Genomic DNA, 26604 nt, shown 5'->3' with positions numbered 1-26604 from the left:
GGGCTATACGTATTGCATTGTAAAAGCTGAATATGAAGTGGGAAGTCTAAGAATACAGACTATCATACGCAAAGAAAACCGAAGGATCCTCAGGGCACCACCAGTATCCAGTGTTCCTAGAACACGGTGGTACACTGACGACTGAAATAAGGTCTCATTAGGTGAAATGAAGGGAATGGAAAACATTTCAGGCAAAAACAACAAAATAAGACAGAAAGGTTAAAAGATAACAGGATAAAATGGCCAGAGATTGGTGATCTGTGTTAGTCATGAGTGATACCTTTAAGAGCAGGCAGAAAAATACCTTTCGTTCTGAAAGCGACTTAACCCACGCAAACAATAAATAGCTCAATTAATGCAACCAAACCAGTTTTCTCACTATATTGGCTACCTTGCTGATCATTACCATCACATTTACAGCTATGATTATTAACTACATGAGAGCCTTTTGGTGCTTTACATCTCATCCACTGGACCAGTCTCTGAGTTCAGCTCTTGCTGAGGGGAGCTGTTTCATGTCCTCAGAAGACTTCCCACTTTGAGTGCCTTCCATGCTTCTCGCCATTATTCTTTCTCAGGGCTCGTTCTAAGTCTGTGAGATTCTCATGCACAAAGAACCTGGGGGTCTGGAAACTCAACACCACTGGCAGCAGCCTTCAAACAATGAGAGGATAAGAGCTACTGGATAAAAATCCCAGCCTCCATCTATTGGTTAGACAATTCTGGAAGGTAGTACATCCCTTTCTCAGAAGTCTGTAAGTTCCTGCTGACTCTAGGGGCAACCTCAATAGCACATCCTTTCCTTCTTCCCTTCCCGTTCTTTCACATTTTACGTTTTCTTACACTTGCTTTTTGGCATCATTTCCACTATAAAATACCTGTAGCAGGCCCCAGTCTCAGGATCCGCTTTCCGGGGACTCCAATATAAAATAGACATATTTGTCTGGTGTTAATATTGTGTAGTCAAGTAAAAGACTACAATGTTTTACACAAACTACCCATTGACAATCACACTTTGTCATTTCTGCTTTGCGTACCACCAGGTTTGATTCTGCCTTCCCCTGTATCATGCTGACTGTGGGCAAAATTATTATGAGATAGAACTAGAAATGCATATAGGAACAAGACATTAAAGGCCTTGAATGCCGTGTTAAGTAATTTTCTTTGTATGTTCTGGCATATTCATATGAGATTTTTTTTTCACTTAAATTGTGCAGTCACTTATATCTATATAAATATATTTCCTGTCCAGTGGAATAACTCATTCCTTTCACTTAGGTGATAGACAAAAAACTAAAGAATAATCCAACATGACAATGTAGAAATAGGACAACCTTAGATGCTGCAAAATTTGAAGTTAGTGGGAGGCCAAAGGAGTTAGAGGCATGTATTTTTAATAAATACCTGTATGAAAGATGTCAGGCACAAAACCGAACTGAGGAGCTTTCCATCTTTTCTCACTACAATTTAATAAAAGGTTTTGAGACATCAATTTTCTATCTCCCACTGATGTAAGTGGTTTGGGATCTCAAATAAAAAATAATATATGTCTCTACAATTGAAACCCCAAAGTGAAAACCGTATGTGAAAACTGTAAGAAAGCCCTGCCCCTGCCACCACCAAATAAAGGAACAGAAAGAATAAAATTGTGAGGAAAGATGAGAAAGTGTTTTAGAAAAGAATCATTCTTAGGGAACTAGGTAAATGCATTTGTCTACATTAATTTTAATTTAATTTAATTTTATTTTATTTTATTTTTTTAGTTTATGGTACTAATTTTATTTTAATTAATATATGGTAAATTTTAATATTTGGTAAGATAAGTCCTACCATTCCATACTTTTTCATTCATTTCTTTTTTTTAAATTTTATTTTAATTTATTTTTTCAAATACATTTGTCTCTGCCTACCCCCACCACTTTCCCTTGCCCCCTCTCTCCTTCCCTCCCTCAGCTCTTCCCCTTTGGTTTTGTCCATGAGTCCTTGCTATATGTAATTTTAAGTCAAATAACAAAATATAACTTTCAGAACTCAATTTACTAATAAGAACCAAATTATCTAATAGTTAATTCAGCATATGTGTAAATTTAATGGGAATTGCATCTTATGGATACTTAATATAATTTGATGATGAGAATGAAGAGGAGGAGGTATAGAAACCTACATATTTTTTCTGAGTATGTCACTGGTACTACCAACAGGGAGAAGAGAAGGATATACCCATGCAGCAACTTGGCAACAAAAGGATTATTCAAGTTTTCATTTTGTTTGTTTCTTTTTACCAGAATCTTATTTTATTTGGCATATCTCAAGTCTTTCAGCATTTCTTAAATTTTTTTCTCAGTATACACACATAAAAATTTTAACTTGCCTTTAATGAAACCAAATGTATATTTTACTCTAATACAATAGAAATGGAATATATTAATTGTTTTAGGTTTTTAATAAAGAAGGTTTAAAAATCTTCCTCCCTTATTAAGAATTTCATAGGTATGCATTTCTCAAATAAATAATGGGAAAGGGGTCTAAAGGAAGAACATTTATATTTAAAGAAAAATATGTAAAATAAATAATAAGAAAGAAAATAATTTATGATAGTAAAATCAGGGTATTAGGAACTGGAAGTTCTGAAGGTGAACTGGTCCATGAGACAGTGGTTACAAATCTGAACTGAGGTTGAATGGACATGGACTCAGACGTTGGCTCTACCAGTTAGCTGGGTGATGATCAGTAAATTAACTCACCTGAGAGAGAGATAATAGTACTATGGCATTATTTCTCACTTCAGGGATTAAAATCAATGCTGTAGGGACTAAAATTGTAGAAACCTTCAAAAAGCACTTATTAAATGAAAAATGTTGTCATAAGTGTCATTTTAAGGATATAAAATTCAGTGGGAAGAAAAATACTGGCTGAATATAATCACCGCTATAGTACACACATGCTACTAGTGCTCTTGGAAGAAAACAATTACAGCTGGTGACAATTGCAAAGGTGTCATGGGAGAAGTAGCATTTCCATTAGTCTTGAACTTCCTCAGTCAATTGGGGGTCTGGTAGGGGGAATAAAGGGAGCCAGGAAGGCTCCAAGTTAAGCCATATGTACAAAGACCCATGTGCACTTGGGGGGAGGGGAGAAAAGTGATGGAAAATTTGGTGAATACTAAGTAGACGTTTTAGTCAGAGAACAGATTTAATGTGCTGATGCGGTGAGGAGGAAGAGCTGAGAATGAGAGCAGGAGAAGGAACTTTAAGAAGATGGTGAAGGGGTTCACCAAAGAACAGTTATGCACAACGCATAGACAAGGACAACAAGTTGGGGATTGACTTAGGGAGGGGAGAGAGTAGGGCTCGGTGGAGGTGGGGAAAGGGAGAAAAAGCAGAAAAAACTGTAATAGCAAAAGCAATATAAGTAAATAAATATTTTTATAAGAAATAAAGGAATTAATCTGGAGCCAAATTACAGAGAATCTGGAACACGATGCCAAGGACTTTTGTCGTTCTCAAGTACAACAGGCATTCAAGTCACGGAGCAAGGAGTTTAAAACAAATAAATACTAAGTCACCTCCTAGGAAATTTAATCTTGTTGCCCCAAAATGTACAATTTGTTCTCCCCAGATACGTCTAAGCGATTTATCTCATTCCTCACAGATGAAATCCAGTGATTCTCTGAACCAAAGCTAAAATATTTCTGTATTGCTGATTGACAAGCCTTGGGTAAGCAAGGGGATTAGGACGAATGGGCAGAATGATGAGTTCTGTTTACTTTGTGCTAAAAACAAACAGATCTATAACAAGAGTTGAACATTAAATATTGCCAAGAAAAACATTTTAAGAGTAGTGGCTGTCTCCTTCCTGTGTGAAAGAGCTAAGATGCTTAAACCAAACTGCTTGATAAACTTTGCAAGAATAAGAAGAGGTGGAGATGACTCATGTTGCTGTTTAAACTACTTTTTATTATTGCCTGAAGCATAAATATCAGGATAGAAAATGAAGCCCTGGGAAGACAAATAAGGATACTAAGAAACATAGTATCCTTACTATGACACAGTAAGTCCTAGTAAGGACTTAGGAACATAGTAAGGACATAGTAAACATAGGAACTACTTCACTGACATTGAAGACCATGGATGTGTCCAAAGAAAGCTCCTAACAATCCCACCCCTTTCTATGTACTCAGGGCACTTTTCCCATGAGAGATATTCTACTTGCTCCTGTTAACCTTGCTCCTGCAGGGTTTGTGACTATTTTAATCTATGTAATGTGGATGAAACAACATTCTAGTGATTTTGGAGCTCAGGCATTAAGAAGGCTGGGCAGTGTCCATCTCTTCTTTCTAGAGCCTGGAAACATCATGTAAGAAATCCAGGCTATCCAGCTGGAGAGAGAAGCCACATGAAGGAGGCCTAGGAAATTAGACATTATACTGAGAGAGGAAAGAAGAGGCACTGAGGCCCTGCACACCCAGCTCCGAGCCCAGACATAGCCAACATTTGACTGCCACTACCCGGGAGACCACAAGTGAGAAAACACTACAGATTTGTGCTGACCCTCAGTCAATACATGGAATCATAATAAACATAATAAAATGGTTGTTATCTTTGGTGGTAGTTTGTTCAGCAACAATATTTAACCTGACAATGAGGGAATTTTCACATCTCTGGAACATAGCAATACAAGGTGGAGACATTCCCTTACTGTGGGAAGAAGTATTAGTAATCCCCCATGCTCTTTCTGTATCTCATTGACGATAGTAAGGTAGAAACACATGTAGGTCTATAAAATTAAATGTAAGATGCCAGGTTAGATTGAATTTCATGAAAACACAACTATTTTTTAACATATTTATGTCCCACACAATACTTGGGACATTCTTATACTAAAACATAAATGTTGTTAATCTGAAATATAAATTTGTCTAGGTGTCCTTGCTTTTATTTATTTTATTGGGTAATTCTACACACAAGGGATTGGTTAACCTCAACTTTTATTTTTTAGAAAAATTATTCCAAAGCTCTGGAGATAATAAATGCATATTAGCTCATTATGCATGACTTCATTGAAAACACTGAGTGATGAGACAGGAATGAAAGACAAAATTACAGATAGCTCAGAGGAACAATTTTTCCAAATGTTGGGAGGAGCAGATGGGGTAGAAATCCTGAAGAAGATCGAAAACAGAAACCAAGGAAGCAGCAGGGAGGATAGCTCTGCAGTGAAGGGTCCCTGAGTCCAGTGCAGGCTCTGACCTGGTATGGGTGTGTTACCCCTTCCTCCTTAAACAGATAGCCTCACCACACTGGCTTCCTTCCTCATCTGCATCGAAAGACAGGCTGTGCTAAGGTCCTTTCAATCCCTGCATTCCATAATTCTAAGTGCCAACAGTACAAATAAAATTCACATTAAGGCTATAAAGTTGGTATTTTTGGATTTTTCCCAGTCTTCAAAATTGCGTTTTACACAGTTAATATTAATTGTCTGGGGATCCTCATTTACTTCTTTTCCAAATCTATTTCTGGATTAAAAGATTGCTCAGGTCATTTTACTAAATCTTTCCATTAAACTACAATAAGTTAATGCGTCAAAAGCTTATGGTTGAAAAGTTTTTGCCCCTCTTTTATACCAAGGTAAAGTTGTGCCTGAAAAAGGACTCTGGTTTTTGACAGTGGGAAGCAATGGAAAGCAAATGTCTCTGAAAACAGCAGAGTCTTCATATTTCTGGGGGAAAAATTAACTCGTGGCCTAATATTGTACTTTTAAATTACTTAATGAAATCTTTTCTAATCATATACTCCTGTTGATCTAAGTTTAAAAAGTAGCCTTAACTGAAACAGAAACTAACCTTTGAAGCATCCTGAAAAGAACTGGAAGGAGTAATTGATACGGTATCAGAATCACTAGTTGTCTACTGTAAGCATTTGGATGATAAACTCAATTTTTAATGTAATAGAATCAATTCACCAGTAGTCCCTAAACACTATGTACCAGGCCCTGATAGGCATTTCATTTAATCCTCACAACCCTATTATGTATTATTAATCCCATTTCATACATTCAGAGAGACTCAGAAAGATAAAATCTGTCCCCAAGACACACAGCTGATGAGAGCAGAGTCAGCATTTAAATATAACTGCCTGATAATAAGTCCCAGACTTTCTTCTAGATTATGTTTGTCACAAAAGTGGTTGAGGTCTATACATGTGGAAAGGATATATTTATTGTTCTTGTTTTGTGTTTTACATTAATTTAAAAAAACAAAAACAAGAAATAAATATTCCAGCAATGGGGGGAAAAGGTTCATTTTGCATGGTGTTTCCATCTCCACGCCTCCATCTTTCCTTACCTGTCTGCGAAGGTCTCTTGTCTTCTTGCACATGTTGTCTATGGCAATATTCAGGGTATTACTCCGTTCCTTTTTTCCAGTCTGAAGGGCGAAAAAAATGACATAAGTAATGATATGAAATTACTCTTTAGCACTTAACAATTTGCTTTCTAAATTTCCTGAAAATAACAGCTTGAAAATTTAAGAATAAGTTTAAAAACTGTTATGATACTGCATGTGACTCATGAAGATTTCACTTAAGACTAAATATGTAGAATGATGATTAAAGCTCTCATTATTTTTGTCTTTAAGCTTCTGAAATATTTCTGATACAAGGTTGGGTTGCATTCATTGTAGCAGTAGTCAGAGTATTATCTCCCAAAACTCTGATCATCATTCTTAACAAGTCAAATTTTTAACTGCTAAGCATACAATTAGCTTAAAAGCATTAGATGCCCAAATTGTCAACTTCTGTGGGAGTTCCTGAAGTCATTTTCACAGTGTATTGTGTAAGTTATGCAGAACCATATTGGAGTTTTGCTAAACACTAAATAAAATATGCAGTGCAAATTCATACAATTTGCAAAAGTTGACCACAATTTTAGCTGACAATATTCCAAGAACAAATTGTTTCAAGTTCTTAAGAACTGGACGCTGTTTTTGGCTCTTTAAAGTAATTCATGAAATACCTATTCGTTCTTTAAGTAGAACAGTTCTCTCTGTTATATCCTTAACTTAAATCCCTAGGCTATTAAGCACACAGAGTCACCTTGTTTGGTATTTTCTATGTATTACCTTTGTGGGAGACAACTGTAATTGAATCTAATCATACTTTTTTTCAGCGATATCTTATATAAAAGAGGTTGAGAAGAATCATTATGTGATTCACCTCCAGAAAATTGCTACTATTTAAATTAATAAACTGAATAGGACTTTTGTAAGGAGACCTTGAAAATCAGGAAGGCAAGTTTAAGCAGCTGATAATTGAGGAAGTACAGAGCATGGACTCCATAAAGAAAGACATCACGGCAAAGTGTAGACCATTAGGCAGGATGCTATACACTATTTCCAATGACTAAACCCATACATAATCTCACACCTTCAGTGGATAGACTCCTTTACAAGAAGCTCAAGAATTTTTTAGCCTCAGCTTCCACCACATTTTCTTACGTACTGTTCTTTATAGTAACAATATTTCTATATTTTTTCTATCTTTTTTCAAGTTCTTACATATAATATACCTTTGACTTCAACAAGCATCCCCCTAAATAACCCCCTCTTAAAACCCTACATGTTCTTCAATGGTTTCCAAAAAGACTTTCCAACTCTGCTCAAAAGCAAACTCTTACCTTTCCTTTTTCATAGCATTTGGAAAATTTCCCAATATACTCATTTTGTTTCTGGGCATAATCATTACCCTTATGAAATTGTTAGAATCTTGATGTTGGCAAGTGTATCTTGTGTACCTTAATTTTTTTCTATTTCTGAAAGTAACTTGCATAGGACATTTTGAATGGTGTTGACTAGTTTGTAAATGAACCACTTGACTCAAAACACAACATATTTTTAATAGGGGCCTACTGTATGACAGGAAGGTGTCACACAATACTAGATTCTAAAGGAGATTTTAGCATCTATCCATCAAGGCACTGTTAAAATTGTCTATTGGCTGAGGTTTCTTGCTACCCACTTAAACCTTAGTTAGACCTAGATTTTCTCAAAAACAGTGTTAATGATATTTAAGATGGAAAAATCGCCATAATTAGAGTCCACATTCCATATATTGCAAAGTGATTGGCATCCTTGAACCTGTCTACGAAATTCTAATAGCAACTCCCAGGCACTAAGATAGCCAAATTTGACCCCAGACATTTCCAGATGTCTCCTAGGGAGAGACACTGTAGAAAACTACTAAGTCCTTTACCACATTTTATTTTCAAAAGTGACTATGAAATATGTGCATGATGAAGACTGTGTCCAGTGAAGGAAATGGGAAGAAGAAGGAGAGAGAGAAGTAAAATTCTGGATGTTGAAGCAATAAGGTCAACAGTGACAATTACCCAGATGAAAGTGTGGCTACCTTCCCAGCTGTAACCCAACATTCTCCATGCTAACAGTGGAGAACTGCAAGAAGTTAATGTAGGGCAATAGAAGGCAATCACATAAATAGGTACACAATGGGATATAAGAGGGTTTATAATTTTACTTAAAGACCCTAGCTCTTATTCTCCAGTCCCACGCAGTGTTAGCTCTTGGTTGTATCTCTTTCCACTTCATGAAATCAGAGGTAATCAAAAAAGGGCAGGAGTGGTACAAAGAATATCCCCTCCTCAAACAACCCCTACACACAGGGTAATGGGAATAATATGGGAGACTTCTGTTGTGTTGGCCATAAAACTCACTAGCTACTGTGAGATGATTCATCACAACAATTAAAAGATGTCAGCCTTCTCAGAGTGAGCAGCGGTGGCATACAAAACTTTAATAAAAAAAGACAGGAGGTGATAGCATAAAGAGATTCAATGTGGACCATAAAGATGATTTCCTAATTTCCACCCAGAGCTTAACCTTAGTTTAAAGTGTTTCATCAGGTCAAAGACATTTTGTTCTCTAGGTCATAACAAACAGTCTCTATCATTACAAGAAGTAAAAAGTTTTTCCTTCTTTCTTCCCTTTCTCTCTTTCCTCCTCCCTCATCAGTCTTCTTTTTCACCTCCAGCTTTTTACTTTCTTGCTCTATTTATCCAGATTTATTTGGCTTCATTCAAGCCATTTTATGTCTCTTTACTTCTTTTGCATGGCATAAAAATAAATAAAGCAAAAAGACATAGCCCCATCCTGCTTAAAAGCCCTCATTCCTTCTGTTTTCAAAGGCTCAACAAATCATCAAGCAATGAGCTAGGACTGAGGGTGAATGGTGTGTGCTGAGGTAAGGGAGGGATGGAAAGGGCAGGATATTAAAACACAACACAAATAACAGTCAGAGCCTCCCTACATCTCAGAGGCTCAGAAGAGAGGATGCTCCTTAAAGGAAGCCTTGACAGGAGCCATCATTAAGTCAGCACAGCCTGCTAATGGAAAAGGTATCACTTACAGTGGAAAGCCAGTGGAAAAACAATAAGAAAACATGGCATGGATCAACACTATCTAGGGAAAGCAATCAGCTTCTTCATCAGTAAATAAACTGCCAGGAAAGATTTTATTGAACAGTTTTTAGCATGAACTTTATTCAATGAAATTTCTTTGAAATTATCATTGTATATTACAAACAATATCCCAATGTGATCCAGGTTTATAATCTTAACTATGAGTCTTGCCATCAATTCTGCCTCACCATTGCTCTCATGTCACTACCACAGTTAATTGCATGAGTTCTCTTGTGTGGTTCCCTTAAAGCAGCTCACGCTGTTAGAGAGAGTCTCTTTATAAATAAACTCTCTTTGAATTATTCTAATTTGAGTGTTCCATCTGTTTCCTGTTGGGACTCTGTTAAGGAGAACATTCTACACTATGTTGTCCAAAATGGTAGCCACTAAGTCACATGTGGCTATTTAAATTTAAATTTTAGTTAATTAAAATTAAGTATCATTAAAAATTCAATTCCTCAGTTCCTTAACTTAAAGTGAGCAATAGCTTCATGTGTCCAGTGACTACAGCATTCTACAGCAAACATATAGAACATTTCCATCACCTCAGAAAGATCTATTGGACAACACGGTTCTAAAATATATCTTTTGTTTTCAATTGTATAATGAGTCCCTACCTTTACACAAATTACCCTTATTTTGAGAATAAAATAGCAAGAAACAAACACAAAACTCCAATCCTCAAGGTGTTTACTCTCTAGTAAACTTGAGGTCTAATTATGACCTTTCTTTGTTCTAAAATCCTTCACAATGGGAATACCTATTATCAATGGAATTAACAACAAATTCTTAATCATGGTGTTCAAGGTCCCACATGATCTACTCTCATATTTACTCATCAAAAATTAATAAGATGACATAATGGGTCCCTTATTTTCTATGTAATACAATAACGGCTAGGAATGGTACTCATGGGAAAACCATATTTTGCATTTTGTGTCTTCCACTTTTTAGATATGGGCCCTTTTTTTAGGTTCAACTCAATTACTAAATTTTACATGTAGTCTTTTTTGATCATCTCAATTATTCTGTTCCATGATACTTTCCTATACTTTTTTTATACTCCTTTTGCTTCAATGAACAGTTCAATCTATTCAAAAAATTTTTATTATCTACTATATTCCAGGCACTACATTAAAGACCAATGATACACTAGACCTAGTGCCTGCCTTTGAGGAGCACACATATAGTGGTAGAAACTTCCATAAACACAGTACATAGTACAGGTATCCAGGGTGATATACATATCAGTGGGAGCAGCATTCCCATTGAGGATGAAGGTATCCATTGAGTATTGAAGGATATGTAGGAGTCAGCCAAGAGAGGATGACATTGAAGCCTACTCTAGGGGGACAGGGATAGCCTTAGGAAAGGCAAAAGTCCTTATGGAGTATTCAGTAACTAGTATAATGTGTGAGCAGGGGGACATTAAAATATGAGGTTTATCCTTTGTACAATTAAGAGGTATAAAGGGTAAGCAGGTGAGTGATGCTGACAGACCATTATTTCAAATACATTGACCTGGCTGGAGTCTGTACAATGTACTTGAGGAGATTAAGAACAGCCAAAAGAGTTAGATTGTAAGACTGCATTAACAGTCTTAAAAACTCTGCATGAGTAAGCTAGATAAGATGATAACTGGCAGGTCCTGGGGGGGTGAACACCTAAATTGGTGTCCAGGTTTCCCACAGTGAGGATGGGCTAGATAGATAATGGTGCTTTGAACTGAGATGGTCATTTCAAAAAGAAAACCAGGTCAAAACGAGAATGATGATTTCAGTATCGGATTTGTTGAAGGGCTGTGGATAGCTCACTTCACTAGCCTCTGTCCCGTGGTTAACTTTATCCTCAGGCATTTCTGTCACTAGTCTATACAATCCTTGTGGGAAACTTCTTACAATAATTTGTCCCACATGGCACCTAGCACCATGTTTTGCACACAATAGGAGCTCAAAAGCTATTTTTTGCATGAGAGGAAAAAAAGGCTAGATACAGGTAACTTTTGGCAAATTCCTTGACATTTCTTGGGCTTAACTCCCACACTCATAAAACGAAGATTTGCCCAAAATTGTTCCTATAGTCCTTCCTAATTTTAAAATGTTATGAAAGGCCCATGTTCTCTAAAAACGATTTTAGAAAAATATATTACTTTATTGTATAATTTCTTGCATAAGTAGCCATTAAAATGTGTTGGAAATGTACTCATAATATAAATCTGAAATGGTACAAATGAAAAAGATATTTAAGCTAGGAAATCCATGACACTGACCTCAAAAAAACTATGAAGCTTCAAATACTAAAGGTTAGTTTTAAAGCAAATAAAAATTTATCTAATTCATAATCAAATGAAAATGTTATCAGTGCAGAAAGGAGACCTGTATGGAATTTAAACAACAAGGAAAGATGAATTTGTTGTTGTTTTATGTTTTTTGTTTTTGTATTTTAAACGCGTGCCATTTTATTCAACCTTTTAAAATGACACATCTCCCTTTAAATGGGAATTCTTTATTTCATGGTAAAGATGAAGTATGATGCTCTTAGCTTAGTTCTTTTCTGCAGAAATAGCTTTAAAAATATTTTATGCTTAACACATAGCAGAGGCATAGATTTTCGTCAACATTTTTCAGGCATGAAAGACATACAAATAGACAAGCATAAAAAAAAATGAACTCTTTTCTAGAATACCATTGAGAGAAACAGTGTATGAGGAATACATCCTGACAGGGCATCCTAAAAATCTTTCTGAAGCAAGGTCTGTGCTATGAAAATAATACTAAAACAAACAGAAACTTAACTCTGAAACTTGAATTGAGGTTTTTAAAAATAACTTTATAGGACTAGGTTGAAGGCTGCAGTGTCTTGAACTTTTATACTGTTTGGGAAAGTAAAATGTCACCCCAGGTGCCTGCTGAGATGGGGCTGGCGTCAAGAAGGGGAAGCCAGAGACTGTGTAACATCTACCACAGCAAATTGCTTTACCATGTATTGTCTCAAATGCCATTCACATAACTCCACAGATATGTTTATGAAGACACTGAAGTTTATTAAGTTTAAGTATCATATCCCAAAAAGAAATGCAGTAAGATGGGATCAAACTGAGCTGAATCTAATCTCAGACTTTATCTACCATACTTGGATGATCTATAACTTAAAACCCAAATTAATATTTTATATAAATTATATAAATGTGTCTCTTAAAAAATAATGAGCATGATAGCATAGATGTTTGTGAGTTCAGTTAAAATTGTGCTTGAATCTATGCTCCATCCCTGGACAGCTATGTGTCCTTAGACAAATTAATCTCTCAAAGCCTTACTTTTTATACCTATAAAATAGAGAAAATGTAGCAGTTATTTTATTATAAGATTATTTTAAGGATTAAAGAGATAAAGAATGCATGAGCTTGGGCAAATAAAAGGGCACAGGAAATGTGACAGTTATTATTTTACTTATCAATACTGTCACCATTGTTACTAATACTTGCATTTCTCAAACTACACCTGCGGATTTCTATATGCTTTTCCACCCCCTAAATCTTTATGCTGGAATGCCTTAAACTCTTTTCATTCAACAGGGAAATCTTAACTCTTAACTCAAGACTCAGTGCAAGTGCCTCATTCTGTATATCATCTTTCTCTTTTCAATCTCAGTTCCACAATAAAAAATAAAATATAAAAATGAAAACCCCTCACTGTATTTCCACTAACTTGTCTACGTACTTGTATCAATTATAATACCTGTGTAACTTTTCATCGTTTTTATTTACACTCTGCCTCATCTTACAGATTGTCAAGTCTTAGTAATCTTACCATATCTTACAGTGTTTGGCACTCAGTTAATGGCTGTGGGTAACATAAATAAATGGAAGAATGGCTAACCACACTTTTATGAATAGTAAATAATATTCAAACAGCTTTAATAAAATTAGTGTTTATGTTTTCTTGTAAAAATAATTAACATCCATCCTGTTAGCTATCAGATATCCTATTCCATTTTATTTTTATTCAAAAACTGTTATTTTTTTTCTCTACAAGAAAGAACAACATAAACTTGGTATGAAATCTAATCCATGGATCTCCGGGTGACCTTAACTAAGTTGAATTATGGGTCTTGTCCTTAGTCTCTGAATCTGTGAAAGGAGACTACTGTGCTATTTGATTTTGAGTCCCTCCCAGATCTAACAGCATTTGGTTCTGGACACAGTCTAGTAAGTGTCTAGTCAGGTTCTGAGAACATGACACTGGAGCCTGTTGCATGTATTCTCAGATCAAGATGTTTATGTCAGATAGCAGGATATCAGCTGATATGCATCCAGCATGAAAGATACATTCCTGGGTTTGCACTGCAGTAAAATTCAAATTGTTTTACTGCTGATATTACTTACTTCCTTTGAATCTTAAAGATGGATTAAACCATGACCTTCTCTTTTAGAGATAGCCCCTTGGAAAATCATTCATATACAAGGGGGGACCCCAAAAACCCTTGGAATTATCTCCTGATGGGTGAGCCCCTTGTAGTGCAGGCTTCCCCTGCTAGGTGAGTGTTCTAGGAACCCATCTGTATTCGCGTACCTGCCAGGGTTGCTGTGAGAGGCTGCATTTGGCTTCAGTGATTTTTTTTTTAAAGACTCTTTTAATGTATTTGCCCACTTCATGATGCGTGATTTACAAGTTCACCTGCCCACACTGTGCGGAGAGTTAAGCAGTTGTTGACCAAAAATGGCATGACCCCCCTACCCTACCCACCCTATCCACCCAATCTTGCCGCGAGGGTCTTTTTTGTTTGTTTGTTTCCCCAGATAAAAAAGTCCTCAAAGGGAAACATTTTGCCAATGTGGAAGAGGTGAAACAAAAAATGGCAGAAGCACTAAAAGGCATCAAAATCAATAAGTTCAAAAACTGTTTTGAGCAGTGGGAAAAACATCTCAATAGGTGTATGGCATCAAATGGAGAGTATTTTGAAGGTGAAAAATTTAAATATGTTAGAAAATGCAATGTTTTATAAATAAATTCCAGGTTCTTTTGGGGGTCTCCCCTCATACAAGTGTAAATGGAGATGTAAAGATTTACCCCAGTGACCGATAGGTAACCTTGAAAAAGAATGGAAGGCTCAGGAGTAAGCTGGAATGTTATTTCCTAAAATCACACTCTTTCATGATTTCTATTTTAAGCTCTGATCTTATGTGATAACCTGTCTCATTCCACACCCAACTTTTTGCCCTCTCTTCCTGGCAGAGTTTCTTGTTCTACCCTCAAGTCCAGAAAACTCAGAAACCAACATCATTCTTAATAAGGAAAAATTGAAAAGAAGGAGTTTATTAAATTAATTGATGGAATAATTAATTCAGTGATTCAGCATTAAACTACACATTGACTTATGCTCTAATGGGTTTCAGATCTTGTCAGCTCCTAGGTCAGTGACTGTCTCTAAGCGTGGCCACTCTTAAATGAAGGGGATATGTTCAAAATTCTAGGTTTCACTTACGTTCAGGGCAGGATCTAAAAATATTGTATGCATTAATTGTTCCTAAATACTTGTCTCAAGACTCATGTGGTAAAAATACAAAAATAGATATAATCCAGTTATTAGACCAAAAGAACTGTTTTTTAATCTGAGAATATTTCCATTTTTTATTTTTTACTTATTTTACGAAATGATGGATTTATTTAAAGGTAAGATAATATTTTTATTTAACAGCACTATAGTAGAAAACCTGTCAGTCTCATGGTTTGTTTGTTTTTGTGCGTTATGTTGTTGTTTCTGTTTGAATAAGTACATTGCTTTTGGGATTGATGGTTTAAAACAATGAAATAAGAAATCTGTCCAATATCATAATCAAAACTAAGTTAGTTATTTGTGGCATTAGCATTTAAATTATGTTTGTGCTTTTAAAACTGGACTTTTCTCAGCTTCTTCAAGACATTTTATATTTTCATTGCCTTTAAAAATACTTCTGTTAAACTGCTATTAAAAGTTGGTGTAAAAGGAGAATCTGATATTCTTCATATCTTAATGCCTAGACTTATTAACAAGGTGACCACATAACACTTATGTAAGTTAAAGTTTAGTCTCCTCGTCTATGGAATAAGGATGACTGTACCCATTTTAGAGATCATCATGAAAATTATGTGAGATAATGTACAAGAAATGTACAGTAGTAGCTGTCAATAACTATACTTATTATTAGCAATAATTGTAAGGTGACTGAGTGTAGAGAGCATAAACTATTTCATTCACTGCTATACGCATAGCAGTGCTTGTCCACAATGTGTGCTCAGTACTTATTAACTTGAATGAATACTTAAAAATAATTTATTGATATATGAATAAATAAATATATAAAACATGATATTGATCTGTGTTTGAAGAGGGTTTGCTTATGGTCAATAGAAAGGTTGTAGAAATCTTGATACAGCAGACACTGAGCCCTGGAAAACAGTATGATCTTGAGGATAGTCAATGTAGACAAAATATAGATATCTAGGCTAAATTTACACATCCTCTGGTTTCAATTAATGGTTAAATGGGACATTGTATCTTTACTGAAACTTTAACTTCCAAAATCCCTCTATTGGGTCATTGTCAGGGGCTTTTAGCTTATCTTAGAAGGAGATCAGGCTCGTTGGAGAAATCCTTTTGATTTTGAAAGGCATGACCCAGCACCCAACTGCGGGAGAGTGCTTATCATGAAAAAAACATCTGTTTTGCTAATATAAGAGCATCTGTAAGAAAGTGGAAGAATGAAATGTTTTATGTTGTCAATTATACCTTGAATTCTTTCAGCAGAGATTTTTTTTTATGTTCAAAACCACTCCAGAGTCTAATAAGCAATGATATGGCATTATACACATAGATCAAATGAATTATTTTTCATCTTTAAATAGAACTTCTGTTCTCTAGCAATTTTTCTGTTTCTACAATGCTTTGGGAGGTAAACTACTAGACCAACACTTGCCTCATGAAAATTTTATCTTCTGCCATTCCGCTGGTTTAAGTCTAATCCCCACTCTTTTTGTTTCCAAAGTCAGATTTTCTAGTTTAATTATGTTTAATATGTCAAACTTCACCCAGCAATGAGCTTTATAAAGTTTATAGAGCTTTATACAGTTTAGAGATTAACAAATTTTTTCATGGCATGTATATGTGAAATCCAGACCAGATAGATTTCCACCATTCTTATTATTGTTTTCATTTTCAACATCAACTGCAATCTGTGTCTTGAAAACATGTTTATTTTTAACATTACAAAATTAGAATGCAATGGATTTATTCTTTTCTGATTAAAATAAATCCTTTCTATCATTGCTATCTTTAGTTAGCACTTTCAAGATTCATAATTCATAGAGTTTGAGATTCTGCATAATGGAGAAAAATTAAATAGGCTCCACTTCAAAGAAATTTGGATTCTGGAATTTTTCTTTTAAAATAAATTACCAGGTACTAATTTCCTTTAAAATTAAAATTTCTTTACAAATGAAGAGAATAAGTATATTCTCTTTTGAAGTATATCTTACAACAAATCTACTTAGCCTACTAAAAGTATTATTTATTATAAAACTTGATTTGTGCTTATATGTTTAATAGAAAAAAGACTCAGAAATAGGATTTAACTATGTGCAGTCAGAATAAATACTTATATGGTATAATTGGTATAATTTGAGAGTCCCAAATGACCCCTGCTCAAAAATATTCTCCCCTTCCCCACACCCCCCAGTCCCAAACACACAACCCAATGTGTGAAATTTTCCATTTCTCTTTATTTTATTTAAAACTTGTAGCTTTAACTAAAGCACTAAGACATACAGAGGGCATTTCACACTGATGAGCCAGACCAAGATAATGATCTTCGAAAGAAATAATTAAAAGCCAATTACATGACTCTGAACCTCATATCTATAATGAAGGTGTAAAGGTTGAAATGTGTGGAGACTTGTTGAAATGTGGGAGACTTGCTGAAGAGAAACGAGGAAGCTCATCCGGGATTCCCATCCTCCCTACACTCTCCCCCACGTAAGTCTGGTAAGAGAGACTTCAATGGCACCATTTAGAAAGCATGAGGAGAGTGCCTGGCCGTTGAGAGTCAGTGGGCAAGTGTCAACTCTCTCTCGAGAAATCTGCTGGCTGAGAGGCGGCTGATTAGTCTGCCGATGAATGGACAGAAAGGTAACTGAATTCCAATGTCTGAACATTTCCCGTGGTCCAGATATGAGCCTCCTGCTAAAGATAGCTGGTCTGGGGTCAGTTTGATTTTTTTCAAGATCATTGCCAAGATCAGTACATAAAGCTAAGCTGAGAGGAGTTATAGAAACTGCTTGACTTTGAGAATAAGCAGTCAGCTACAGAAGAAATAATCCACATATCAAGTGAATTGCAGGTGAGCTAGAGGCCCCTGTGAAAGCCTTGGTGTCAGACTTTTCCGTTAGCCCCTCCGATTCACTCTCTACCGTTTTTCACCCCACTCTCTGCCCCCACAGCCCAAGTGTCATAAACATGCTCCCTTGTTCTCTGCTTTCAGGAGGGTTTGGCCAATGGAAGGCACAGGAGAGTGGGAAGAGAGTACGGCTGAAAATGTAATTTCTAGTTGCTACCCTGGGGTTGCTGTAAGTTTTACTGCGTTCCCCTCCTGAAAACCCCAGGTGCTGGCAGGCAACCCTCTTCACACAGCTACCCTTCTAGCGTCGAGGAACCACGCCCTCACTTGCTCCTTTGGGTCTGGGAGTGGGCGGGGTCTCAGCAGAGGCTGGCCCAGGGTTTTGGTCTACCCCTTGTCGATTCCCCCAAACCTTGTCCATACCTATGTTAAAAAAAATACCAACATTTTTTTAAAAGGCCCTTCAATATAGTCTTCTCAAATTACCAGCTTGCTGCACCGTGTTTTCTTTTGCTGGGACCCCACCCCATAGAGCAAGACTGGAGAAACAGCTCTCAACACCCAGAGAGCCAGCAACGAGTTTCCTGTGCCCCTTATCTCTCCCCCATCTCGTTGCTCCCTGCCAGAAACGGGGGAGACAAAGAAATAAAAAGACGGTAACATCTCTCTCCCAACTACTGATCTCCTTCCTGCAATGGCCGTAAATGGGAAATTGGCATTAAATTTAAATCAAGATAGAAGTTTTGACAGTTACATTCTAATAACTGATTATAAGGGAAGAAGTAACACACAAGACCTAAGATAACTAGAAAAGTTTTGAGATTGCTTGACTTTCCATCCAAGATTAAGGAAAGAATTTACCTCACTGTATAAAATTAAAGGGATAGTAAGAGATAGAATTACAACTGCTTTGTTTTCCTTCTTTTTGAACATCCTAGTTATTTTAATGTTGAATTCCAAAGGCTGCCTTGCAAGTATCCAGATGTTGGATATTTGTTATTGGGAAAGGACAGTAAGAAGGACATTTGTTAGGAAATATGTAGAATGTTGATCATTCTCAGAGAGCAGGCCTGAGGACAGTGTTCAGACCAGTCAAGGGGAAAGAAGGTCATCAAAAGCAAGAAAACCTAAGAGCACCAAACCAGCTTTAGGGTATTGCCCCAGATACGCCTAGCGCCCTGCTAACGGAATGATGCAAATTTAAAATTGACAATGTAACTTCAAAGAAAACTCTCCTCTACTCAAACTGATAGTTCTAAGACTAATTCCAAATATATCTAAGTTTATTTTTCATTCAGAACACTGACGTGGAGGGAAAAAAAATCTCTACTTAGTGTTTCAGAGGATAGGTTTAAGTCCTAACTTAACTTTTCCACTTACGGGATGTGTGAACTTGGACAAATGCCATTATCTCTATGGGTCTCAGTTTCCTCTTCTGGGGTACAGAAACAGGCAGACCTTTTGCAGTCCCTTCCAGATCTGATCTCCACGTACCAACTGTTACTATAGGGAGTACTTACTGCTTTCTGGTTATATTTCCCCACAGGAAGAACATTTTTTCACTTCCCTGAAGGAAACACTAGTGGAGGATATTTCCAGTCTGTTGGTCCCTAAAGAAGCAACATCTTACCAGGTAAGTGAAGTTAGACAAAAGGTAGGGAGGACTCATTGACAGCAGTTTCGTGCGTTTTCCTCTATTTCTCTCTTTGCCTTGTTACTGCTTCATGGCAAAAGACGAAGTGTTAGGAAGCGTTGAACAGTCTTTAATTTAGGAAAGAAGGAAAAAGAAGCCCTTTTATGACCAAGTCTAGTCCCCTTGTCTAGTTTTGTTAGTTTCCCTAGAATAGAGGAGGTGCAAGTGTCAGGCCACAACAAAAGCACAAAAATAGATAGGCACTGGTAGCAAAAGATATTTCTATTCTTGGTCCGATGAGCAACATTTAAAATAAAATATTATTTGGCCTTTGGCATGTGCAATAGATGCATGTGCCACCACATCCTTTCAAAAATGCATATTTAGTGAGTAATCCTTCCACAATCAATGCAGAGATTTCTGAGGTCCTTTGGTAAGCTCTAATTAATGCTATGGAATGGAGCCTAGAAAACACCCACATATCTGACAGGCAAAATGAAATACTGTATATTCAAAAGAGAAACTATAAAATAACCATCTGAAACATGCCTCTGAATGTGAAGCAGCTCCTGCCACTATCTTACCCTCTCTTCAGGAGATTTAAACACCACTTTTCACCTTCAGTTTGCAAGGCAGACTAGGTAACACCTTTGCTTCACCATTCTTTAGCACTGAAAAAAACTCAGTAAGTTTAACTTAATAAATGATATAGTCTAGCTTGGTTCAGATAGGTTTAGAGTCTTAAATGCTAAGTTTTTATTTGAAGACCCCCGTTCTCTTTCCCAAGGCTCAACTTCCCCTCTCACCGAGACTGTGCAGACTGGCCTACCCAGTAGATGAGACAGACATCCAGGGAGTCATAAACCAAGCCTCTCTGAGCAGGGGTGATTTGGACGTGGTGCTATATATCAGTTCCAGATGTCAGGGAAGACTGATAAAGCAGCGCAAAGCTGAGCTGAGTTGCAGGAGATTGTTGTGATGATAATCGCCAGAACAAACCATAAATTTTGGACTCAGTATTAGGAATGGCCTGTAAACATCAAATAATGGGTGTCTAAATTGAAAATGAAACTATCTGTTGCCTGTAATATTTCTTGCAGTCTGGCTTAGAGAGCCAGTAACACTAGAGACAGGCGTGATCCTTTTCAATGTCTGCTGTTAGAAAGCTGAGGATATTAACTCCTCCTTCCATCAACCTGAAGGAAACAGAGCTAAATGAACTAGCTAGAAATCATGAGGAATAGAATACAGATTTAACATTATGCAGCAAGAACTTTACAGGTCAAAAAAAAAAAAGAGAGAGAGAGTAGCACAAGTTTTGTGTTTGAAGAACCACACTGGTAAACACTAAAGGAATGAGATCAAATGATTTACATGGGTCACTCTTTCACACTCATCTAAATTCTAAAAAACAAAACTAAGCTTGACTTTCTTGTAGCTGGTTGTAGGGAAGTGTCAGTCAATTTAGTTTGAATCTACATCACATAGCTATTCAAAGATATGGAAGTTTGCGGATCCAAGATAATTGCAGATAGCTACTGTTGAAGTTGGGCTGTAAATTAAAGGACTTCTTATCCTTTTTAAATTTTTATTGATTAATTTTAGAGAGAGAGAGAGGAAGGGAGGGAGGGAGAGAGAGGGTGAGAAACATCGATTTGTGTTTCCACCCATCCATGCATTCACTGGTTGACTCTTGTACATGCTCACCCAAACCAGGGGATCAGACTGCAAACCTTGGCACATTGGGACATTGCTCCAACCAAAGGAGTTACTTGAGCAGGGCTTAATGGATTTTTTAGGATCTTTGTTAATTAGGTAAGAATCATGTGTGATAAGCATATTTTTACTGAAGTGTGATAATGTATAAATAACAAGTGTGTTGCTTATTACAAGTACGTGAAAAACTTTTTTCTATCATTTTATAACTAAAGCATTTTTTGCTATATTTATATGTTTACTAAATTTTTATTCTTATAAAATGAAACTAAAGTCAAGATTTATAATTAGCGGCTTCCAAATTCATGAAAATTTTCTATTACTTCTGCTACATCAATGTAAACATACAATCCATTTAACCAAAATTTTAATTTTTCTAATAATCTGTTGAAGAACAGAAGATACTGATTCCTGTGGGTTCTTGGTATAATAATTAAGTAGAACATTTTTTGACGTTGATACAGGCTTATATTGTGCATGAAGCAGTAAAACAGTAAAGTGGGTGGGGATAAGGCAACGTTATTTAAAATATTTGAAAAGAAGTGTATGAGCACCAGCACTTCAGGGTGGGCAGGGAGCGCTTAGGGGCTAAGGGTAGGCAGGAGCCAGTGCCCATCATTTTGAAAGTATCTACATATGTAAGTAAATCAGTTCTCTGGTAGGAGCAGGATGCTGCATGTTAGCTCATAGGCACGTGTCACTGGACAGGTGAAAGGAAAAGATATTACAGTTTATACAGAGCAATGGTAAGGCATGCATAGTGACTCTCTATAAGCATTATGCCTCAGTTAGGAGGTTTAAATGTTCCCTGTCCCCACCTCCTTGACCCTACAGGCTAGAAATACTCAGGTTAAGGAGAAAAAGAGCTACTGGACAAAAATATTAAACCCTGAATTAATATATAAAGCCATGGACAACATTTTGCAGAGTGTGTGGAAGAGAAGCAAAAACTAAATAATACAAATAACCATAACAGCGATAATGTCAAACGTCAATAGTTTACTTAAAATGTACCAAGCACTAGATCTATAGACATTATTATACTGAATTCTCTCATAGACTCTATTTAATAAATACTGTCTGTTGTTGTCAAAAACAAACTGAGGCTCAGAGGAATAAACTGTTATTCATGAGCATAGAGCTAGTATGTGATAGAATCAGGCTTAGAACATAGGTGTATCTGATTTCTGAGGCTGTAATTGCTGTATTATTCAATGCACTGCTCCTATATTGCTAAAATTTTTATTCTGAAAGTCCACCTTAATATCACATTCCTAAGCTGCAAACTATACTACAAAGCTACAATACTCAAAAATAGTAGGGTTTTGGCAGAACAGCAGACACACAGGTCAATGGGACAGAATTGAGAACCCAGAAACAAATCCACATATACCATATATGAGCAACTAATATCCCGCAAAGAAGCCAAAGCACATGACAGAAAAAGAAAAGCCTCTTCAAAAAATGGTGCTGGGAAAGTTGGAAAGCCACATGCAAAAGAATGAAACTAGTTTGTGGACACTATACACAAAAATTAACTAAAAATGAATTAAAGACTTGATTATGAGACCTTAAACAATAAAATACATAGAAGAAAACATAGGTACTAAACTTATGGATCTTGGTCTCAAAGGGATTTTTGCAAATTTACCACAAAGGCAAGGGAAGTAAAAGAAAAACTTAGTGAATGGGATCTACATCAAACTAAAAAGCTTCTGCACAGCAAAGGGTTAATCTTTCAACTCAAAATTCTTTTCCCACTTCCCAGTCCCTGTAACCTTATCCTGGTCATTTCTTACTCATTCTTAACATCTAAATTTCAATGATGCCTCTGCCAAGAAGCCTTCCCAGACTCACAGTACTTGCAATGCTTATTACAGCTTATAATTATAAATTCATTTTTATGATTAACTAATTAATGTATATCTCCCCCAACAAATAGACTGGAAATACCTGGAGGGTAAAGGACTGAGTCACTTTTGTTCTTCACATTTCCCAGCATTAGGTAGATGCCTGACACTAATGAGCTGCAATTACTATTAAATATGTTAATGAATTAATTACTCATTAGGATATTGGGTATTTTTATAAGAATATTGGGGCTGAATGGACAATCAAGATTTTTTTGCCATAATAAGCATTAACTCTGAAGAATACTATCTTACTAATGTTGATCAGTTCTCAGTGATATATGTGGAGAGTGGGAATTTGTCAGAATCCTTGCCGTGGTGCATTAGAGCATTATATTTTCAACAGTTTTGTCTCTACCCTCTGTCCCTCTCCCCTTTTGAAACTGCTCCACAAAATTTAGAAGCTCCCCAATTCACTTTTATTTTCCTTTCAGAAGGTGGACTAGAAGGTTGGTTGATTCTTTATTTTTCAGGTATGCCATTAAACTAAAAAAAAAAATCTCTGTTAAACTCCCTTACCATTTGTTCACTTGACTGTTCTCATTATAGTGTTTGACCAGAATGATGTGTGAGTTCTGGAAGATCCTCGCTGGAGAGTCTTTTCCCGTATTGTCTATCCATTGCCAGTATTTTACATTGAATACATGAGAGACATTGAAGTCTTAAAACATCACACACACACACACACACACACACACACACACACACACACACACGGCAGTGATTATAAAACTTCAATGTGCATAAGAATCCGCTACAGATCTTATTGAAATGTAGAGTCTGATTCTTCAGGTCTATGTGGGGCCCAAAATTCTGCACTACTGCTAACAAGGTCCTAGGTGATGTTGGTACAGCAAGCCCACAAACCACAAAAACTGTGAGTAGCAAAGATATAGCATTAATCGACTACTCCTATCTAAATACCACACCATTCAAGATGCCCAACATTTTTTGTCCTTTTTTGCTTTTCTGTGAATTCTGGCACACAAACATATATAATCCACTTAATGTTCTCAATGCCAAAAAGTCAAAGTCAGTCACCAGTTGCAGCCTATTCTACCTATCTACTTTGAAATATCAAATCTGTCCTGGAGTAGTGCCCTAAATATGTCACCCTAACACTTTTATGGTAATATTAGTAAAAATCACGGGAGATAATATCAGGAGGAATTGCAGTACATAGAAGAAATTTCTGAAGTTCACCTAGTCACCCAAGTCTAGGCAGCAGTCTACCTAAAAGCCATTCTATTAGGCAATTATCTTTTCTAGAGGTTCACAGGAGTATTAAAGGGTTTTCGACTATTGCTTTTCATTGACCAACAGAATATAGAAAACAAAAGAATCATAGTAAATATGTATAGAAATCCTTGCATTTTTATAATTGTGAAAACTGAGTCAGAAACTTATCAGAATTCAGCAGCTGGTTAATGATCGATCTGATGAGAGGTTTATAATCTACCAATGTTGGGTGCCAAATGGTAATCCAGCAGTATAGTACTTTTATGTTCTGAAATTCCCACCATGAAAGTGTTTTACAGGGATTTTTAGCTTAAAATAAACTTGTTAAATTAATAATGACCTAATTATAATATCAATTATAAACTAGGAACTGTGCTATTCTCTGTATGTGTTTTATCTATTTTAATGGCCATGCTGAGGTAGAACATTAGTTTTCACATTTCGAAGAGGAAGAAAGATTCATTAAGTTTTTATAAGCAGTATAGTCCATACTACTTACATTATACTATACACTACATATTTTAAATGTTTAACATTATTTTAAGATTTTTATTGTAACATCCTTTGACCTTGAGCTGTTATTTAGATGCCTATTAAAGAGGCTCATGACATCTGCTTTGTTGATGTGTCAATATAGTAATATTTCTGCAACTACATAAAAAGCACTTCTATTTATTCCCTGTACTGGGATCACGTTTGTGACCTTCCCCCTACTTGAGTTATATCAATTTGGTTCTCACTTGAGACATTAGTGACAAATAGCTATACACAAGCAAATTTGGAATTGTGAGTCACTAAAGATCAAAGTAGCCCACTCACCTTCTGTTGAGACAATTATTTTATTGCAGACTAGTACATTTTAATACCAAGCACTTAAGATCAAATTACCTGCCAAAAATAAATCCAAAAGAACCTGGTTAAAACCAAATCAGGCCACGGTTTAGAAGGGCACAGAAGTAGCATAAGAGAAACTGAAATGTTGACAAGACCCTACAAAACTCCAACCAAATGCGTCAAATTTTAGGCCTTAAACGACAACCATCATTTACTTGACCAAGTTGGGAAAATGTCATGGATTAAAATCAAGCTTTAAGGATTTCTTGGAGATGGCAGCCTGAAAGACCAAGTGAATATTAACAAGGAAGGAACTAGTGGGAGGATGGATGGAGGGATGAATAGAATAAAACTCAGCTGTGTCCAAAAGCACGCAGGTTTCCGAGGCCTTCTGCCACGTGACAAAGTTAAACTAGCCTCAGCGGGTGCTCCCCGCTTCGCTCACCATGGAGCCAGTGCTTCCCCAGGCCCACTCATGCTCGGAGCTACCTGGGTTTTTCTTTATTATCATTTTATTATCCTTGATCATTTTCTTTTTTCTTTCATACTTACAGTCTTGAAATATACAGATAGTAACTCTTTCTTGGTTTTAAAGTCTATTGACACAATTTCAAGGGAAAAACAACTGGAAATAGTAAAGAGCTTATAAATTTGTTATTTCCTACTGAATAGCAAGGGCAAGAATGTCAATTTGTTGATCACCAAAGTGCCTCAAGTAATTATGTTTTCTTTCTTTATTCTCTGTGCTTATTCCCAATTCCTCAGAGCCCACCAAAGTCCCACCACAGAGGAGGCAATTTCCTGAAGCTGGGAAATAATTTAAATATGTCACCCTAACACTTTTATGGTAACTGTTGTAAGGCAAAAATCTTCAGCTAAAGGTACCTGTGTGGTGATTAAATTATGGTCCCCAGGATGGCAATCCTACATTTACACCACACAAGCAGCCCCACAAAGATACAGTTCACTGCCTCAATGGATTCAGCAATAAAAAGGAACACATTTAAATACTAAAGACATTGTGCATGAATAAATAGCAAAATAAAAGAAACCCTTAAAGTGCTTTCCAGCAGTTTAACCCATAACCATTCAATTTCCTTTTATTCCTCCTAATAACCTTTTTCCCTGGGTAAAGCTGGGGGAGCACAGTGTCACTGTGACCTTGACTTTGGTATAAAGCAAATAATACATATTAACTCTGGCAATAGTTGTGTATGTATATATGTGTGTATTATTCCAGTTTTTAAAGGACAGTTGTTTTAAACAAAAACCAAATCAAGTATTTAGGACTCTGTCTTTCTAAAGTTTCTCTGATTGTCCTTGCCCTAGGCCCCAGGTTATTTATTTTTGCTTGTTTCAGAGAGATGGGGCAGGGTGTTCCTGGGTTGATATTTTCTTCAGTCTACAAATTGACTGATGCTCATGGACTAAGG

The 26604-nt window shown here is 36.4% G+C and overlaps 1 protein-coding gene across 2 annotated transcripts in view; it reads right to left on the bottom strand.

The window, feature by feature from the left end:
* CTNNA3 (catenin alpha 3) overlaps window positions 1-26604 on the bottom strand; it is a 1483556-nt gene that overhangs the window by 692890 nt on the left and 764062 nt on the right. For both annotated transcript variants that reach the window (XM_054572720.1, XM_054572719.1), the window contains exon 8: window positions 6344-6424. In XM_054572720.1, coding sequence (XP_054428695.1) covers window positions 6344-6424 — 81 coding nt within the window. The remainder of the gene's footprint in view (window positions 1-6343; window positions 6425-26604) is intronic.

This window comes from Pteronotus mesoamericanus, unplaced genomic scaffold, assembly GCF_021234165.1.
Source record: "Pteronotus mesoamericanus isolate MK-2021 breed Mesoamerican mustached bat unplaced genomic scaffold, CSHL_Meso_final contig_24, whole genome shotgun sequence".
NCBI lineage: Eukaryota > Metazoa > Chordata > Mammalia > Chiroptera > Mormoopidae > Pteronotus > Pteronotus mesoamericanus.
Note: the sequence above shows the minus strand (reverse complement) of the source record. Positions and strands in the feature narration are given on the sequence as shown.